At 35.7% G+C, this 21,872-nt stretch overlaps 1 protein-coding gene across 1 annotated transcript in view; it reads right to left on the bottom strand.

The window, feature by feature from the left end:
• Positions 1-777: 777 nt before the first annotated feature.
• Positions 778-21,872, bottom strand: part of LOC132543352 (polypeptide N-acetylgalactosaminyltransferase-like) — a 30,070-nt gene continuing 8,975 nt past the window's right edge. The window contains exons 2-14 of the mRNA XM_060206844.1: positions 17,419-17,747; positions 14,112-14,210; positions 13,502-13,569; positions 12,094-12,281; positions 11,772-11,859; positions 8,797-8,884; positions 8,088-8,191; positions 7,155-7,281; positions 6,523-6,615; positions 5,789-5,872; positions 5,189-5,315; positions 4,573-4,692; positions 778-3,690 (exon numbers count right to left, since the gene is read on the bottom strand). Of these exons, the coding sequence (XP_060062827.1) occupies positions 3,529-3,690; positions 4,573-4,692; positions 5,189-5,315; positions 5,789-5,872; positions 6,523-6,615; positions 7,155-7,281; positions 8,088-8,191; positions 8,797-8,884; positions 11,772-11,859; positions 12,094-12,281; positions 13,502-13,569; positions 14,112-14,210; positions 17,419-17,747 (1,677 nt within the window). The 3' untranslated portion in view covers positions 778-3,528. The remainder of the gene's footprint in view (positions 3,691-4,572; positions 4,693-5,188; positions 5,316-5,788; positions 5,873-6,522; positions 6,616-7,154; positions 7,282-8,087; positions 8,192-8,796; positions 8,885-11,771; positions 11,860-12,093; positions 12,282-13,501; positions 13,570-14,111; positions 14,211-17,418; positions 17,748-21,872) is intronic.

Genomic DNA, 21,872 nt, shown 5'->3' with positions numbered 1-21,872 from the left:
ATTGTCCGACAAAAATGAGAGCATACCAGCAGTTTCACGATCTCAGCTTGTGGCTTTAATAACTGATAACTGATCAGATTAATGATGGATCACCATGATCAGATTAATGATGGATCACCATGATCAGATTAATGATGGAGCACCATGGATCACCATGATCAGATTAATGATGGATCACCGTGGATCATCATGATAAGATTAATGATGGATCACCATGATAAGATTAATGATGGATAATCATGATCTGATTAATGATGGATCAACATGGATCACCATGATCAGATTAATGATGGATCACCATGGATCACCATGATAAGATTAATGATGGATCACCATGATCAGCTTAATGATGGATCATTATGGATCACCATGATCAGATTAATGATGGATCACCACGATCAGCTTAATGATGGATCATTATGGATCACCATGATCAGATTAATGATGGATCATCATGATCTGATTAATGATGGATCACCATGATAAGATTAATGATGGATCACCATGATCAGATTAATGATGGATCACCATGATCAGATTAATGATGGATCACCATGATCAGATTAATGATGGAGCACCATGGATCACCATGATCAGATTAATGATGGATCACCGTGGATCATCATGATAAGGATCACCATGATAAGATTAATGATGGATAATCATGATCTGATTAATGATGGATCAACATGGATCACCATGATCAGATTAATGATGGATCACCATGGATCACCATGATAAGATTAATGATGGATCACCATGATTAATGATGGATCATTATGGATCACCATGATCAGATTAATGATGGATCACCACGATCAGCTTAATGATGGATCATTATGGATCACCATGATCAGATTAATGATGGATCATCATGATCTGATTAATGATGGATCACCATGATAAGATTAATGATGGATCACCATGATCAGATTAATGATGGATCACCATGATCAGATTAATGATGGATCACCATGATCAGATTAATGATGGATCACCACGATCAGCTTAATGATGGATCATTATGGATCACCATGATCAGATTAATGATGGATCATCATGATCTGATTAATGATGGATCACCATGATCAGATTAACGATGAATCACCATGATCAGATTAATGATGGATCACCATGATCAGATTAATGATGGATCATTATGGATCACCATGATCAGATTAATGATGGATCACCATGATCAGATTAATGATGGATCACCATGATCAGATTAATGATGGATCATCATGGATCACCATGATCAGATTAATGATGGATCATGATGGATCACCATGATCAGAATAATGATGGATCATCATGATCAGATTAATGATGGATCATCATGATCAGATTAATGATGGACTGAAAATGATCATTTCCTTTGTTTTTTATGGACAATTTGATAGAGATTTCATAGGGGGAAAATGGCTTCAGTTATATTCAATTATAATCATCTACCAAGATGAGAGAGGAGACAAGTAAATCTTCAACTTTGATTTTCATAAATGTAAAATTGCTGTCACTTTTTGTTACAAATTTGACTTGATTATGCAGTACAAATGGGACTCAAAATGCATGATTAGAAAATCAGTCCAAGAATTTTTAATAAAACGATTCAAGAGCAGAAAAGCACATGTACTCTCAGATTAAAGTTAATCAGAGATTACACTTAGATACTACCCATTAAACTTAATCATAGAGCACATTCTGTAATGGCTCATTAAAATAAATCGCAATGTACACCAAGTTTCTGCCCCTTAAAATTAATTACAGAGCATACCAAGTTACTGCCCCTTAAAATTAATTACAGAGCACACTCAGTTACTGCCCTTTAAAATTAATTACAGAGCACACTCAGTTATTGCCCTTTAAAATTAATTACAGAGCACACTCAGTTACTGCCCTTTAAAATAAATCACATAGCACACCAAGTTACTGCCCATTAAAATTAATTACAGAGCACACCAAGTTACTGCCCATTAAAATTAATTACAGAGCTCACTCAGTTACTGCCCTTTAAAATTAATCACATAGCACACCAAGTTACTGCCCTTTAAAATTAATTACAGAGCACACTCAGTTACTGCCCATTAAAATTAATTACAGAGCACACCAAGTTACTGCCCATTAAAATTAATTACAAAGCATACTCAGACATTTCTCATTAAAAGTTGATTATTAAACATATCAAATAAGGCTGTATCAAAGTGTAACTGCTTTGACCTGCCTACAATAGCACATCTACAAAGCTGTCATGTTTAGCAATCTGAACCAGTACAGTGCCCTTTTCATAAGCATGAAATATCAGATCTTTATAATTGTTAAGTTCATACTTGTTAAAAATACCACACTTTCTTTTCTTTCATATAAAACTTCCTTATAGAATTTGATTGGCTTTACAGGGAAGTGTGACCAGTAAAAGTGTGACCAGCATTTATATTACAAAAGGTTATAAGTATGATCCATGGTTAATTAGATAAACATGTAGGATTTGTATGTCTATAATCACATCTATCAGTACATTATACCTTGATAATCCTATTGTTACACACCAGGTGTAACATAAACAATCTTGGAGAATACTCTAAACATCATGTAACTGTTGTAAGCAAATGCCGTCCATAACCACCTGCACTGCAGGAAGTCCTGCATTAAAATAACATGGGAAAAACACCCATATCTGGTAAACCCCTCTTCACTCCTAGTGACTTATGCTCCTGTACTACTCAGGCTGTTTGTGACCTGGATGTCAATACATGGTTTCTAAAACTGGATGTTTAAGGGGAAATCAGTTACTGACTAGTTCTGTCAAAAATCAAAACAACATGTGTTGGTGTGACCTGAATACCCCTGCTGGCAACCAATGATGTGTTTGGAGCTTTTTAGTGTTATTGGCAGTTTTCCAGATTGTGTCAGGTATCAGTTGACCAACCAACGCTGACTACTTTAATCCATATAAAGCTGATTTAGTACAAACATACAACCAATGTTCATATTAAACTTCAGTTACATATTCCCATCCAGCCCCGAGAAAATACCTAGAATCTGTTGATTTGTTGAAATTTTTTTAAGTTCAGAGGTCATATCTTTTGGAAAAAGAAATCGTTGATCAGAACCAAATTTATACATCTACATTCCAAATTACAATTCAGTGTCTTCATCCACAAAGGAAAACTTGAACAGAGATCAAATTATGATAAATTAGAGAATAACAGCCCAGGGCATCCCCACATAATGGAAGGGGCATTAGAATAAAAGATGTCAAGGCTATGTGGAGGGGAGACAACTGGAGATTTACCAGACAAACTACAAATAACAAATGGACCCTGAGATGGAGTAAAGCTGTAACACACAATTATGGCATAAACTAGAAAATAGTTAATCCTTGGATTTCATTTGACTTTTTGGCAGAACCTTATCAAGCCTCTTTGCGAGAATGCCACGACAACAGTCCTTAGTTTCTGAAGATCTGGAAACTCCAACTGCAAAGATGACTCTGTATCACACTTGTTGGCATCAAGCCCTTTACACTTAGTTCCTGGAGACTTGGAAGCTCCATCGTTGTGATGATGACTCTGTATCACACTTGTTGGCTGTGAGCCCCTTACTCTTTATTTGTACTTCCCTACTGTCCAGACAAAGATCCAGATGTTTACTCTTTAGCATGGTGTCTTCGTTGAACCTAGTCCACACCTAAAACACACAAATGGGACATTTTTGGGATAACCATGCAATAAATCTATTATGTAATTAATTTAGTTAAAAGAAGTGAAAAGCACATTCACTCTACATTACAGAGAATGGACTTCATTATTCTAAAAGTTTACATATAGGTTTTCTTTATTCACAGTAAGCCATAACAGCTGCTGCTGTAAACTTCATTGTTTACCTGGGGCTGTGGAGTGATCAGTAATTTAACTGGGGCTGTTGAGTGATCAGTGATTTACCTGGAGCTGTGGAGTGATCAGTAATTTACCTGGAGCTGTGGAGTGATCAGTAATTTACATGCAGCTGTGGAGTGATCAGTAATTTACCTGAAGCTGTGAAGTGATCAGTGATTTACCTGAAGCTGTGGAGTGATCAGTAATTTACCTGAAGCTGTGAAGTAATCAGTATTTTACCTGGGGCTGTGGAGTGATCAGTAATTTACCTGGAGCTGTGGAGTGATCAGTAATTTACCTGGAGCTATGGAGTTATCAGTAATTTACATGGAGCTGTGGAGTGATCAGTAATTTACCTGGGGCTATGGAGTGATCAGTGATTTACCTGGAGCTGTGGAGTGATCAGTGATTTACCTGGAGCTGTGGAGTGATCAGTAATTTACCTGGAGCTGTGGAGTTATCAGTAATTTACCTGGAGCTGTGGAGTTATCAGTAATTTACCTGGGGCTGTGGAGTGATCAGTGATTTACCTGGAGCTGTGGAGTGATCAGTAATTTACCTGAAGCTGTGAAGTGATCAGTAATTTACCTGGGGCTGTGGAGTGATCACTGGGGCTGTGGAGTGATCAGTGATTTACCTGGAGCTGTGAAGTAATCAGTGATTTACTTTGAACTAAGGGTGTTGTTTGACTTACCTGTAAGTTGTTGTTCTCCTGACACTGATATAGTTTGATGGTATTGCCTTCTGCTGTTGATGTCAAGGTCAAGCAGAGGTCAAGATGTCGAATCATTCCATCTTTACCTAGTGAAAACTCCTGTAAATCATCAAATGTAAGTCATCTATCATCGCTGTATTGATGTCATCTCCCACCAATATATCTACTAACAAACTTATTTAATCTTTCATGAAATTAATATTTTCCTGAAATTAGCTTAGAGTCATGGTTTCTGGATACCTTTAAGGGACATAAGTTTCCGAAAAGGGGAGATAACTCGATGTGATATAGATCATGCTTATTTGCAATGTATAAGGATTATTGCCAGCATGTTTCATTGAAATTTACCTAGTAGTATAGGAGGTGTAGCCAGTACATCATTGTATCTACAAATGGTCAGACAACCTGATTCAAGTATAACCCTCCCTCCCTATTACAGGGGTATAACAAACAGAGTGTTATCAAATTGTCAGCAATACCAATGCATGGTGTAGGACCTTTGTATCTTAACTCTCTCTACAGTAGCTATTTTTGAGGTGGGACATTTTCTTAAACAATATGTGAAAATCTATTTTCATTGGGGGAAAAAAAAGACCTGATTTCCTCCTGCGAAGTGACATGGAAAGACTCCTAAGGTGCCATCAGCGAAATTGCCCATTGTGTCAACACACATTGTGTCCTGTTGGATACAACCAAATGCCACATCCTGTGTGTTAGGTACTCTGTAACAAACACAAAAAAATTATTGGTCAGTTACAAATGTACCAACAAGGTATGATTCATTTGTACTGATAGTACAAAGATTTCATGTATTAGCTTGTTCAGTGTAAAGTTACAATGTATTGGCTCATTCAGTGTAAAGTTAAAATGTATAAGCCATTTCAGTATATCAATATGAAGTAACATTGTATAACATGTCAAGTATAAAAAACAATGTATTAGTCCCTTCAGTAGTATAAAGTTACAATGTATTAGCCGTTTCAGTGTGAAATTACGATATATAAGTCCTTTCAGTATATCAGTATAAAGTTACATTGTATAACACATCAAGTACAAAATACAATGTCTAAAAGTTAAACACATTAAGTATTAAGTTACAAGGTATTAACTCTATTAAGAGTGTTTTTAGAAGATCAAGAAGTGAAAGTGAATATGTTGTACTAGTAAAGATCATTACTTAAGAATCAGTACTTACTTGAGTTCTGGGTAAACATTTTCCAAGAACCACTTGAAAGAATGGCACTGTAGATTTTCTCGTAGCTTTAACCTATCTGTGATGCTAGAATGGAAAAGCAAACCAGTGAAAATATTTGATCACATCGAACAGGATGCTTGACCATAGATGGCACAAGATGTTGGTTAGTCATTGTATACATTTAAAATTCATTAGAGACCTGTGCACTCTTTCTGTCTCAATCTAAAAAAACAGTTTTCACACCATTTGCACTGTACCATTGTACTGTATACATCATACTACCATAGCATTATTGTTCCTTTTCTTTAACCATTTCACAGATAAAAACCTCTCAACAGTGAATACAGTTTGTACAGTATCAATAGAATTATCCGATGTGTGAACTCTAATTATCACAATGTAAAACACCAATTTGATTAGATTTATTGTTCCTTTACATCTTACTAACAGCCAGGGTCATTTAAGGATATGCCAAGTTTAGATGGTTGAGGAAAGCCGGAGTTACCAGAGAAAAACAACGGATTAGACAGATATTTATGTATAGTTGTAGACAGACTTATGCATATGTATGTATATGCTATAATTATGTGAAGACAGGCTGGATCATACCGATAGGCTATATCCTCAATAAAATTATCTTGGAATTGTAATAGTAGTCTGACTATCAACCATGACTTCAGACACAAGAATAACAGTGAGAAAACTTGTTTCTTTGGTACAAATAGGGAACTCACTCTCCAAAGGACACCATGCGAGCTGAAGGCACAGCTGCGTAGTAGAACTCCTTATATTCATCCATCCACACCTCTGCTGCTCGTCGTGTATTCCTGTGTCAAAAAACATCAAGTTACAGTGATACCTCTTCACAACTGATCTTTATAATTAGTGCTGCATATATATCTCCAAAAGCTGACAGAATGGCCCCTAGCCTTTGACCACAGTATGTAACACTCTTCCGATAAAACAATTCTATTTTCTCGATTAATCTATCCTAAGGAATATACTGAAACAGATCTCTGTTGTGTTAACATTATTTTCAAGCTGTATTTTGACTTTCAGTTTCAAAACTTTTCGTCCACTTTTGATCTGACATCTGGCCAGGCTTCTAATTCTACTGGCGCCATTCTCTGTGAGACTGACCATGTTTTTCTTTTCATTACCATGTAGATGGATTGGACCAATTTTTTGTTGTAATGGTTTCCATAAGCCATCAAACCCAAATCATATTGTGATATAAAGAATGAATGTTTGAAGCATTTGTCTGTAACAAATAAGTACGAAAACATTGTCATGAAACTGAAAGAAATCAGAAATACTTTGATGGCTGCTATTTGTTCCATATCAACAAAATGGCATCCAGTGTTACCTGGCAAACACGTTGCCACTGCCTCCGGGGAAGGTGTACGGGTGCTGTTTCCTGAAGACATGTCCCACTCTACTACAAGGGATTATCTCCAACGATCCATGGCACTGCCACACTCGGAAAGATATTTCTACAATAGTGCAACACAATCTTACAGAGAAAAACCAAATATAATGATGTAGACATAATATTTATAATAATATAAAATAATGGTGCCATAGTTTATTTAATTAACAAAACCACACAGAATGATGTATTATGCCAAATAAACGACATGGTGATGTCATATCTTACAAAAAGAGGCCTAGCTACCTTGACAGTCACCTGAGATAAACAATATTGAATATAAAGGTTAAAGGATAGTTATCAAGTGTCGTGAAATAGAAATTGTGACACTGAATATAGACAGTGTCAATACATGCATTCCATCAAAACTGTCATCCTATACTGATAATTCTTATAAAGTTATTTTCAGTGGGAAATAACCAACGTTATGCTCAAAAATACAAATTTCTATTATGTCTAAAAATATTCCTCCCCAGAAAGAAATGTGAGACTCATTTTGGTAATTAAAGCACATTAAGATGCTTTCATTCATGAAGAGCGTTTGATTATACCATATCTAGATCTTGAGAAGAAGATGAAGTGAACTGTCTTTTAGTTTTGATTCCAACAGCAAAGGAAGACAGACAACATACTGATTGGTGTTCAATGATATTGTAGTAGAGAACAGTGTATACAAGTGGGAAGTTAAATAATGCAGACTGATCATTATGTTGATCAAGAACACTGGAGTTATTGTTATCATACTTATATTTTTGTGTTTAACGTAAAATATATACCTACATTTTCTACAACATTTCAGTGTGTAAAAGTACAATACATCCTACTTAAATTTTTAATCCAATATTTATGTGTGTAAGGTAAAATACATACCTAGATTTTCACCACCCCAAACATCCATTTTCATGTCATATTTTCCAAGCTCATCAAACCAACTCTTTTCAATAGTGAACAAGCCTCCAGCAATCATTGGTGTTCTGTAAATACAATGTAACATAAACCTCTCCTTCCAAAAAAAAGTATAAGGAACTATTGAATATATATATAAAAAATGAATCCTGAGACGGAGTCAGATATTGATTTATTAAGGAAGGTTCATCAGACACTAAAGATTCACAATAAATGGACAGACACATGATCCAGTGGACAAACCTGCTCTTAAACCCCCTATGTTGAGTATGAGGTATGGAGATAATTATTGGCACCCATTAACTTATATATTGTTGCAACCATGCCAATATTTGTTATAGAACATTTATAGATTTGTAAACACATCCCTTTGTCAATTATACTATATTACTAAATCTTAAAAGTACACATACACCTGGTATAGTAAGCCTCTGAGTATTTTTTAACACCTACCCGATTGACCATACAGATTTATAAACACCTATCTGATTTGCTAAAAATAACCTTGTAGGCAACTACATGTTTGGCAATATAAATTTGTAAATCTGATTGGATATACAAGTTTGTAAACACCAATCTGATTGGATTGATAGGTTTGTTAACACGATCCTGCTTGGAAATATAGGTTTGTAAACACCTACCTGATTGGAAATATAGGTCAGTAAACACCTACCTGATTGGGGCTATGGGGTTGCTGTTTCTCTTATTTCTTTCCTCATAAGTCATATAGTCCCATTTGAAAACAAGATTCCAATCAAAACCTACAAAACATTTCAAAATTCACTCAGAAATAAAACTGAATATAATGACATGATACTCATTCTATAAGGAACTCCTTTTATCTAAAAATATATCATTTCCAAAGCTGATTAAAGTAATATTACGATTGCATTCAACATTTGTATAGTGAAATAAAAATCTCACGGAAGGATAAAATGACAACATACAAATGTACAATACAGACTACCTAAATAGTTTAAGTGTGTATCTTATATATATATATATATATATATATATATATATATATATATATATAATAAACAATTATGATCAACGAAATGAAAAAAAAGTATAAGTGAAATAAATAAAATGTGAAATACTGAAATGAAAATGTGTTAAATGAATGAATAAATGGAAATCTTAAAATACTATCATAATGAATGTCTATAGCACAATCAGAAATTAATGTCAATTAAAAACATATAATGTATCAAATGCGCAGAAAACTGGGAATGACAGAATGAAAAGACTTTAATAAAAGTCCATTCCTCATGCACTAGAAAAAACAGCAAATCCTGATCCCAGAATTTCAACCTGATTATAATATCTCATTCAAAAATATACTAGCTGAAAAATGAAACTGTGCATGAGTATAGTATGTAAGGAGGTACATATGAAATCACCATAAAATTTTCAACAGGGTTTTATCTGACCTTTATTTAACACCAGCTCAGTTGATATGGTTATTGCATCAGCAGCATCTTGGACAGAGATCAGTTTTCACAGATATTCTCTAAACAAAGTTCAGCTTATCAATACCGTGTACGTCCACAATTGGAATCACTGCATGCTTGACAATGATGCCTCATTGATGCAACAAGTGTGCTGAAAAATGCCAAGGGAATACCATTCCATATTTTCATAAGGTCAAGGTCAAGTAACCACAACAGCTGATTTTGGAGGTACGCGATGCTACATCTCATCCCACACATGTTTTATAGGCGGTATATTCAGTGATATTGCAGGCCAGGACAGGACAGCATATCCACATTATTCTGGATCAAGAAGTCAGTGACAGCCCACGTGACATGCAGGGAAGCATTATCATTGCAGTGTGACGTTAAGTTGCTACACAAATGAAAGGACGTGAGGCTGGATGATTTTGTCACGGTATCTGATGCCTGTAAGTGTGCTGTCCACAACCACAAGAGCTGTTCTGCCACAGAATCAGATGTCACCCTACTCCATGACACTACCTCCACTAAATGGCTGTTGTTGAATCACACAACAGTCATGGAAATGTTCACCAACAGGACGGTACACTCTAGAACGACCGTCGCTGCTGCTGAGATGTAACCTAGACTCATCCATGAAATGAACACTTGCCCAGTCCTGCCGTGTGTATGTGTCGTCTTCACCAGGCTAAATGTGCTACATGATGCTGCTGCTGAAGAACAGGGCAAATGGCTGGACGTTGTAGTTCTATGCCTCATTCAACTGATTGATTACATACGGTTCTTCTAAGGTCAGGAATATTTCTAGTTGTCAAAGAAGCAGTTCTGAATACTTCATGGAAATGAACGACCCGGATATACGTATCATGGCAATTAGATGTAATGGGTAGACATCCTGTGTGAGGCCAGCCTCTGGTGGTCCCAAACTGTTGGTACCATCTCCACAAGGTGTCTACTGTATTTCAGTGCACACCAAATTGTCCGGCAACATCAGTATGACACACACCAGTTTTGATCATGCCTACAGCATGGAATCTGTCAGTTTTATTCAACCTTGCCATGGCATATCAAATTTATGCTGGTTTTGTGTGTTACAGGTATTTACACTATGCTTTTACACAGGTTTAGGTGACAAATATGTTTGTGATTGACTGCTGGCCAAAAAAGAACATGAAAACAAAGATATGGGTCAGACAAACTACATGTGCAACTCATGCACTGAGCAATGTAAACGATGGAGCAGCATTCACAACTTACCCGTATAATGTTTCAAGCTTTAAGTAATAAAATTGAGCAATACATGAACATTTTACACATGCACAGTTCCTTTTTTCAACTAGTATATATAAAACAATCAAAATCCCACATCCAGTGCCGTTAAAGGGCAAATGAGAGGCAAAAAATATACTGAAAAGAAAACATACCTGGTCATATGCTTAACCTGAGGTAACCTAGACCTTGTAGAAAATTGAAACTTCACAACTAATTTCATGATCCTAGATTAAATGTTGGTAAAGTTTCGCTCCAGAAATACAATTTTAACTAAGGGCAGTTAAATCTGTAATTCAAGGGCCAAGGGTCCTGAATTTGGTACACAGCAAATTGTCTTAGTATGATCAATGTATCCACCAAGTTTCATTACCCTAGTGTAAATGCAAGCATTTTAAAGTTGTGTTCTTGACACAAAATTCTTATAAAGAGCAATAACTCTGTAATTAAGGGGTTGTAGGCCCTGGTACAATGCACATCCTCTTAGTATAACCAATGTATACACCAAGTTTGACGATCCTTGTTTAACTGTGGGCAAAGTTATGCTACAGATACCAAAGGACGGATGGACAAAGTGGAAATGACATGCTCACCTGAAAATTTCAGGGAGCATAAAACAGGAAGAAGTTCACAAAGTTTCACAAAGACATATGTGTTCCTTTTCTGTCCCAGAATGATAGCATATAGACAGATTGATGAACAGAATGATGAAAGTGAACTTGACCCATTTACTGTTTTATAGCCTACATCAAAAACAGAATATTTCATTAAATTCATTAAAAAAGAAAAAAGCTCTGAATAATACATTTTCATGATTTCACCTGCTAGAGTGGTATCCAATTTTCCCTTAATGTATATCAATTTGGTGTTAAAGTCATTTAAAGAATTGTTTTTTTTTTCCAGTATGTAAAACACCATGACTTACCTCCCTTGAGATCAGCAGATGCACCAATGTACTCAAAGTTATCCATGTTGATGACATCAATGATTGGGCTTACCACACGATGTTTGTCCTGTATATAGACAAATATTTATTCTTTACAACGACATAACAAATCACATCAATTAAGATATCAATGATTGGGCTAACCACACGATGTTTGTCTTGTATACAGGTACAAACACACTTTATAATGACGTAACGGATAACATTAATTGACCCATTAATGATACTGCTTGTCACACAGAAGGTGACAATGTTTTCCTGTAAAGAATCTTGGCCAAAAACATGAAACAAACTAACTGACCTCGGCAACACGTTCCAGAAGAGGTTCTAACCACTTCTCATTACATTCACAGTGGCTGTCGAGGAAGGTTAGCACCGTCGCCGACGCAGCATCAGCTCCCTTGATCCTGGATCGCATAAGTCCCTCCCTCTTATTGTTACGAATCAGCTTCACCTTTTTCATCTTTTCCAATTCCAAGCCATCAGATGCTGTGTGACCAATGGAATATCCATCAAGAAATGTATATAAAGGGTCATAGAGGTATATAGGAAGGTCTTATAAAGAGGCATGGCATACCGTCTTATACACCAAGATATACAATGAGTGGTTAGTGGAGGTTATTCCAGGTGTCCCCAGTAGCATGACATGAGAGTGAACTCAAGGTTACCCCAGTTAATACCTTGTAACATGACTTCTGACGGGTATCTTGAGGTTACCCCTGGTTTCTCCAGTAACATGGCTTAGGTTACCCCTGGTGTCCCAAAGTAATATAACATATGGAGGCTAAGTAGAGGTTACCTCTGGTGTTCTCAATAATAAGGATTATGAGGGGCACCTAGAGAAAACCCATGGTGTTACCAGTAATTTGACATGTGAGGGATTTTCAGACGTTACCACTGGTTTCCCCTGTAACATGCCTTGTAAGGGGTAACTAGAGGCTACACGTGGTGTCCCCCAATAACATGCCTTGTAAGGGGTAACTAGAGGCTACACCTGGTGTCCCCCAATAACATAACTTATAAGGGGTAACTAGAGGCTACACCTGGTGTCCCCCAATAACATGACTTGTGAGGGGTAACTAGAGGCTACACCTGGTGTCCCAAATAACATAACTTATAAGGGGTAACTAGAGGTTACCTCTAGTGTCCCCCAATATTATGACTTGTGAGGGGTAACTAGAGGTTACCTCTAGTGTCCCCCAATATTATGACTTGTGAGGGGTAACTAGAGGTTACCTCTAGTGTCCCTTAGTAAGATGAGTTGTGAGGGGTAACTAGAGGTTACCTCTAGTGTCCCTTAGTAAGATGAGTTGTGAGGGGTAACTAGAGGTTACCTCTAGTGTCCCTTAGTAAGATGAGTTGTGAGGGGTAACTAGAGGTTACCTCTAGTGTCCCTTAGTAAGATGAATTGTGAGGGGTAACTAGAGGTTACATCTAGTGTCCCCCTAGTAACATGACTTGTGAGGGGTAACTAGAGCCTACCCTTTGTGTCCCCCAATAACATACCTTGTGAGGGGTAACTAGAGGTTACCTCTAGTGTCCCCCTAGTAACATGACTTGTCACGGGTAACTTTATCCTACCCATTGTGTCCCCCAATAACATGACTTGTAAGGTTAACTAGAGGTTACCTCTAGTGTCCTCTAGTACCATGATCTGTAAGTGATTACAGGAAGTATTCCCTGGTCAACAAAATTTCCCTGTGACTTACGATCATCACTAAAGTCGTCCACCAATATTATTTCGGTGATGAGATGCGCTGGGCTTTTGTTGAAAACACTGCAATTACAGAAATTTACATAGCTGTAACTCACAAGATAATTCTTTATCACGGTGAATATCATATATCATAGATAGTTATGCAAATCCACATCAGAGATGTATAATCTTAACCTCTGAGCACTAAAAGCCACAGGTATATTTTGTATATTTATGCAATATCTTCAAAATTAATTCTAGAAAATGTCTCTTACTCCTGTTTAATACAAAATCTAATGCAAAAGTCCAGTCTGTTAAGGAGATGAATTGTACACCACTGTTAATCATCTAGTCGCTGCGTGTTGTAAACATATGCAATTCTACCAACCACAACATGACATGGAAAAATATTTACAGGAGATATCAATTTTAATCCTAGCCAGAGTTTTCCAAGAACGTGTCATGTCTCATCCTAGCAACAATTTTTTCAGAAAGTATCAAATTTCACCCTAGCCACAACTGAATTAATTACATCTTGTTCAAAAGTAATTTTTCTTTAACAATAAGCATTTTTACAAACGACTTCAGTAAGAGCCAACAGAATACCTGGTGAATTCACCTACCTGACAATAGTGCGGATGAGAGTGGACCGAGCCTCATTGTGGAAGGTGATGATCACTGTTGTAGGAGGCAGATCAGAAGAAAAGTCGGCAGATTTGCACCTGCATTAAATCAACAATAAATACAATAAATACTCTAAGTTAATACAACAATAGATATTATTTTTAACAGTCAATTAATTGCCATGGCAGTAAGACAAGGTTGTCCACTTTTGTTATGAAAATTTCTTAGAGAGTTAAATGACCAAACAAACTCTAGAGAAAAAAAACTGGATGTAACCAAAGAGAAACCTGACCACCAACCTAACAACATACAGTTACATACTACATAAGAACTGCAATATCTAACTTGACCAACATTCTATTATTCTAACTTGACCAACATTCTGTTATTCTACCTGACTAGCAATCTATTATTCTCATTTGACCAACAATCTATTATTCTGACCTGACAAACACTCTATTATTCTAACTTGACCAACAATCTATTATTCTGACTTACCCAACATCCTATTATTCTAACTTGACCAACAATCTATTATTCTGACCTGACAAACACTCTATTATTCTAACTTGACCAACAATCTATTATTCTGACCTGACAAACACTCTATTATTCTAACTTGACCAACAATCTATTATTCTGACTTACAAACATCTCTATTATTCTAACTTGACCAACAATCTATTATTCTGACCTGACAAACACTCTATTATTCTAACTTGACCAACAATCTATTATTCTGACCTGACAAACACTCTATTATTCTAACTTGACCAACAATCTATTATTCTGACCTGACAAACACTCTATTATTCTGACTTGACCAACATTCTATTATTCTGACTTGACCAGCAACAAATCACTATACAGCTACAGTATACAAAAGTATTCAGTCACAATGATGGTATGTTTTCATTCTCTGTCATGGCCGTACATTAAAGGTCTTCGTTTTTAGCGTTACTGATGATGATGAACTCTATTTCAAGCTTTCTTAGCTACATGAAGTTATGTGACGTTATATTTTTATTGTCGTTTGCTTTCTGTGGATGTGAAAAATATGATCATCAGGCTATTTCAGAGTGGATATTCTCACAAAAATATGAGTACGATGCTAAAATTACCTAAATCTACAATTATTGATATCATCAGAAAGTTCTGAATCAGTGGAAAACAATCAATGAGGTGTTTCTCAGAAAAAAACTTACGATCAAAAAAGTGAATCGGGGAAAGACACTTGCATGAGAAAAGATAAAAGGGATTTGAGACAACTGGAAAAGGATCACATTCTTGAATGAAAGTCAGGACCACAGTGTTTATGTCTGAGAAAATGTGACAAAGGATGAAGACCCATTGTTGGTCAGCCTCTCTCCACGCACAACAAATAAGAAGTGATGAGTTGGGTTTACATTTGCTGTAATGGTGTATGGACAGTTGACTTCTATCCATGGGAAGATTAATGCTGCAAAATATCAAGAAGTCTTGGAGGAACACATCAGGTCTGTCATTGCAAGGCATTCCCCTGCAGGTGGTTATTATTTCCAAGATGATAATACGCCTGTACATCATGCAAGGTCCATCCAGGATTATGTTGCCCAGAATGGAATCAACAGCATGAGTAGGTCTGCACTGTCTCCTGATATAGATATTAATGAAAAGGTTTGGTTGTATGTCAAATAAAACTCCAATCCCGAAAGAAGATTTGTTCCGGGAAATACAAAAACTCTGGATGGAGATTATGTCTGCCTACATCCACAGCTTATATAATTTGATCCCTAGGTGGGTTTTAAACATGATCAGATTTAAGGGACACCTCACCAAATACTAAGGTAAGTGTGTAATTTTGTTGCAATTGAGTTATTTATTTACCACTCGGCAACATTTTATATTGGCTGTATTTATGTCAAAATGTAAACATGCTGCCATTGTAACCGAATACTTTTGGCACATCACTGTACATACTAGTTACACTTTAATATCTAACTTGACCAGCAATCTACTATTGTAACTTGATCAGAAACTTATCTTTCCGCAGCTACATACCAGATATACTTCAATATCTAACTTGACCAGCAATCTACTATTGTAACTTGACCTGCAATCTTTTGTTCTAAGTAGACCAGCAACCTATCATTATAAAGCTACATATGAGATACACTTCAATATCTATTATAGTTTAAAGAGTATCCCATGAGTGAAAACCAAATTATGACAGGATGATTGCACAGGACAGCAATATACACAGCACACATTTCATGATAGGGGCATAAAAAGACAATACCTGTTGACAGGTCAACACTCCTTCCTGAAATATTTCATAATACATCATGTTAAGGTGTACATTTGAACAATTAGTCATGTAAACTTGATTGGTTCTTCAGTTAATGAAATATAAGACTGTAATAATTAAGTGATTTTATCATGAGACCAGCTTAATCTGCCCCTACCAAGGGACACCAATATTCTATACAATGTGTATCTCCCAATATGAAATTACAAGTAACGGCATGTCATTTATGGTGAAAGGGAAAGTGTGTCTCTCATTTTTTGTCTGCTAATTTGGTGAATGTTTCAGTAGCTATATACATCAGTTTAATTAATCCTATGTTAATTTTCATCTCTATTCTATTCCTGGTGTCTTATTAAAACAATGGCATCCGATTTTATGAGAACAAGAGTTCCACAAAATTACCTGGTATATGTCGTCACTGTCCCTGTTTTAATTCACTATAATTACTACAGACTTGAAAAATTCAATTTCTGATTCAAACCTATCCTATTTACTAAATAACAGTATTCAGTGAAGCTTAAAATCTAGGAAATGAAAAAGAACATTACTTAAAGGTGTTTTGCAAATTCTTAAAATCCACCAAAACTAAATGTTCAGAGAAACCTGACTAGGTGCATCTTCTTTGCATAAAATTCAAAAACACAAGTCTTCCCCTTAAAACCCAAAACCTTTTTTATATGTTAGATAAGATTATCTCAATTATGTGTGTTAAACAGGCCTGTGTCACTCAATTTCTTTGGGTGGGTTGGCAGAGCTGTTTGATTATGAAGATGGAGACCAAGGTCTGATTTTTGTGAAGATGCTCAACCATAATTACGTGTTTTCCTTGTGCTTTTTAAAATCCCCTGATTAATGAAATTAAGAATCTCAGATTTGAGGTTAAGCACTTTAAAAATCACCAAGGGAGTAGTGTATAAGGGTTTGGTTCCTGTCTGGAGGTTAACTACAGAATTTGGTTATCAATGGTACTTAATTTCGAAGTTATGACTTACACAAGTAAGCTGTAATGTATGACTTACATGGAATGGCGCGTGTCCATCACATGACGATTACTCTTGACATTGTCACTTGCAAGTTGATTGAATTTGTTTGCAGTGTAACAGTCCTGTCCTGCAGTACAACGCTTCTTGTCTATGTATGCCTTTTCATCAAAGTCCTGCCAATCTATGTCATCAGAGCCGTCACTCATCATCTGCTTACTATTTGGTGAATCGTCCACTCGATGGCTGCGTTTTGGTGGTACTATCTTTTTAGGTATTTCTGGTGACTTGAATCCCATATCCATCTCCACCACCTGGTTGGCATTCTCATCAAACACCCCATCAAAATCACGAACCTCCCTGGATTTCTACAACAGTCATGAAATAAGTATCACAGGATGACATAAACATTGTGCTGTATGTACAATGCTTAAATCCTCTCTGTAACATCAACAATAATCTCACAAAAAAACCCCACTATTGTTAGATCCTCATTTGTTCTAAAGTTGAAAACAAAACTGCTTTATGTACAGTTTTATTGTCATTTCGCTAATTTTTGTATCTAATTCTAATCTTGTATCAAAAGGTACTACAATGTATTCACCAAACAATGTATATCTTTTGAACAATCTTTAAATCCAGGTGCTACAATGTATTTACCAAACAATGTATATCTTTTGAACAATCTTTAAATTCAGGTGCTACAATGTATTTACCTAACAATGTATATCTTTTGAACAATCTTTAAATCCAGGTGCTAAAATGTATTCACCAAACAATGTATATCTTTTGAACAATCTTTAAATCCAGGTGCTAAAATGTATTCACCAAACAATGTATATCTTTTGAACAATCTTTAAATCCAGGTGCTACAATGTATTTACCAAACAATGTATATCTTTTGAACAATCTTTAAATTCAGGTGCTACAATGTATTTACCAAACAATGTATATCTTTTGAACAATCTTTAAATCCAGGTGCTAAAATGTATTCACCAAACAATGTATATCTTTTGAACAATCTTTAAATCCAGGTGCTAAAATGTATTCATTTAACAATGTATATCTTTTGAAAAATCTTTACATGTCAAATCAAATACTATCGCCTGTCAGTCATTTTGTTTTCCTGAACAGTCCAAAAATCAAAAGGGCACAACTAGGGAGCAAAATAAATGGAAAACAACACAAAAAAAATCATCCAGTATTTCTCAAGAAAAGACAAAATCTAAAACAGCTACCTGGAAACCATTTTGCTTTCTGATCAGTGACTTGTCCTAAAATCCAAAAAGGTGAACCTACCTATTTATGAAAACCAATAAAGATCTGTCCATTACAGAATTAGTGATAACTAGAACACTGACAAGTCAGCAAAGGATCCCACTAAATGGCTGGAAATCCCCCCAAAAACAACCCAACCTTAGACACATAACTCAAAAGGAAAAAGTAGGAATTTTTTTCGATATTATTAAATTGATTGATAAGTGTGAATAACAGTTATATCCCCCCACCCAAAAAAAAACAACCCCAAAGTTTCCAATCCAGGAGATAAAATCCATGAAATTTTATATATGTTATTCATCAAGAAATGTTAAATCTATAACAATCTGAACAGAAATGTATTCATGTTCTTCCATTTTCCTGTCCTGAGCAAAAGGTAGGAAATGTCCACAAAATTTGGAATGTGCCACAACACAGTCTCCTACACTTTAATTTATACCAAAGGACATAAGTTTTAGAACAGTCCATCATGTACTCATGAACCCATTTATTCTCCCTTTGCTTCAGAGCAGTAGTTCCGTTAGAGGAGATACTTTCAACTGATTTTTCTATTTTCAGTAACAATGACCTTGAACTTTGACCTTAAAAACTGTAACTCAATCCGAAGCAAACACTTTTGTTAAGGAAATACTGTGTAAAGTTTGGGTTTGATTGGCCAAAGCAAACTCTAGTTTTCACACAGAAACTGATTTTCTATTTATAGTAACAGTGACCTTGACCTTTGATGATGAAAAGCAATCCCATGCAAGCACAATTTCAATAAGAAAGCACTGCATGAAGTTTGAGCTTGATTGGCCCAAGGAAACTCAAGTTATTGACTGGAAACAAAATGCTGATGGACAGACAGACTGACTTTCGTGCAGGGCATAAGAATTATATAAGGATGAACAGAAACGAAGCATTTCGAATAGCATACCACCCAGTGTGGTGGGCTTATGATGTCATTCACACACAAACACCACACTACAACACTTCAATATTCTCAGTAACATCTCTTGAAATCTGTACTACCTAACACACAAACACCATACAACAACACTTCAGGTACCTATTGAGTAAGTGGCTACTTTAAAGAGAATCTGCCCTTTTCCTCCAACCCCTTCTCATTGTCTTTCACCATTAACCTACCTAGCTGATGATTACAGGGATTCTGCCCTCTCCCCCTGACCACTGTCCAGTCTTCTATATAACAATGTTAACAGTAATTAGTAAGTAAAGTAGTATTAGTGAGTCGGCCTCCGTCCAACCTTCCTCAATCTTATAGCAAGGCCAAACTGTATCTAGTAAGTGGTGATTCAAAACTGTCTTTTATAATGAGCTCAGTCTTGACATCGACACCGCCTGTTTCCAACTCATACAAAATCTTTTTTCTTTATTTTGGTAAGTAGACACGTGTTTAGTAAGTGGTCACTTGACATTAAATCTGCCAGTTTCCCACCTGTACCAAATTTTTTTTTTTTTTTTTGAAACTGAGTCTGTGTTTAGAAAGTTGTGACTTGACAGTGAGCCTGCCTGTTTCCAACCTGTACCAAATCTTTTCTTTGGTTTAACTAGGTTCTTGTCTCGCAGTGATGATATGACAGTTAGTCTGTCTGTTCCCTACCTGTACCCAACCCTTTTGTGGTAACTAGGTCTGAGTTTCGTAATGGAGACATGACAGTGAGTCTACCTCAGTTTCCCCCCCCCCATACCCAATATTTTCTCTTAAAGATTTGTGCTTTGAAATGCACTTTAGATTTGACCTTTGTACATGATTTTGTAATAATACTGTTATTTCTTGCGGAGATATTTTTTATTTCATATATAAGACATGAAAGGATATACATGTACGATACACAGTGACATCATATGTCTGTGACATTTAAAAGCCAATCCCAGTCAGTCCTGCCTATAACCTGTAGTCCATACATTAAGGGTCATCACAATCTTATCTATTTCATTTCGATATATATCGGGAAAAAAAAAATTCAATTTCTAAAACAGAATTACGATCTGTCAATCAATTATATCTATGTAACCATGATGTATCAGTATAAATAGCTGTTAAACAGAACTAATGGACTTAATCACTTACTGTCAACTAATGCTTTTATTGATTACAGGTGAAAACATTAATCATGTTGAATATCAAAGCCGCCAGGTATACCAGATATAAGAGATAACACTAGCTGGAGATGTTTAGCTGGAGGCTAATATCTCACCGATACATGACATGCTGACGACTTAAGCCGAGCCTCACCAGGGAAAGGAAGTTTAAACACTTTCATTATCAATTAATGCTGTTAATATTTAATTATTGTTGTGTAAAAAGTAATGTACCAAAAAAAATCATCATCATGCTTTAGTAATTAATCATATACAGAATTAGGTGTGTACAGACATTTATGATACACACGTTTCATTTGGTGTGTTAGCACAACAGTAACTACACCAACATGTAATTAATTGCTACAGATAAGACTACCTGGTAATAGTAACATGCATGTCATTGCAATCTCAAGTCAATGATGAAGAAATGAAAGTTTCAATATACTGTATATGTGAATGAAGTTTCAAATTAAGGGGAGATAAACAGGTAGAATATTAGAAATCACTGACCAAAACGTTAAGCTGATCTATAAAAATATCATATGGTATTAACAGCTGTGAGAAAATGTTCGTATAAAACCCCAAAACTATAAAAATATTGTCTGGTATCTAACAGCTTTGAGAAAATGTTCGTATAAAACCCCAAAACTATAAAAATATTATCTGGTATTAACAGCTGTGAGAAAATGTTAATATAAAACCCCAAAACTATAAAAATATCATCTGGTATTAACAGCTGTGAGAAAATGTTCGTATAAAACCCAAAAACTATAAAAATATCGTCTGGTATCTAACAGCTGTAAAAAAATGCTTACAGAAAAAGATGTGTAAACAAAATTGAAACAAGCTTCCTTAATCCTCGGATTATGTCTGTTTTCTTAATTCTCCTAGTTTGAAATAAATGCCATGTGTGTGTAAAGCAATATGATAACATATTTATATATACTACATGTACATTATAATCTTGTTGAGTCCGTCTGTATTAATTCATCTTATTTCAATGTATTATATTATTTCATGTGCCATCATTCTTGTCAGTTCTGTAAATAAACCCTTATAAGGTCTGCAACAGATTGAAGCAAACAGAGGACAGTTTGTACATGATAGCTCTGTCTGTAATAGATTTG

The sequence above is a fragment of the Ylistrum balloti genome, unplaced genomic scaffold (assembly GCF_031769215.1).
Source record: "Ylistrum balloti isolate Yb309-2 unplaced genomic scaffold, AGI_CSIRO_Ybal_v1 Utg369754, whole genome shotgun sequence".
NCBI classification, from domain to species: domain Eukaryota; kingdom Metazoa; phylum Mollusca; class Bivalvia; order Pectinida; family Pectinidae; genus Ylistrum; species Ylistrum balloti.
Note: the sequence above shows the minus strand (reverse complement) of the source record. Positions and strands in the feature narration are given on the sequence as shown.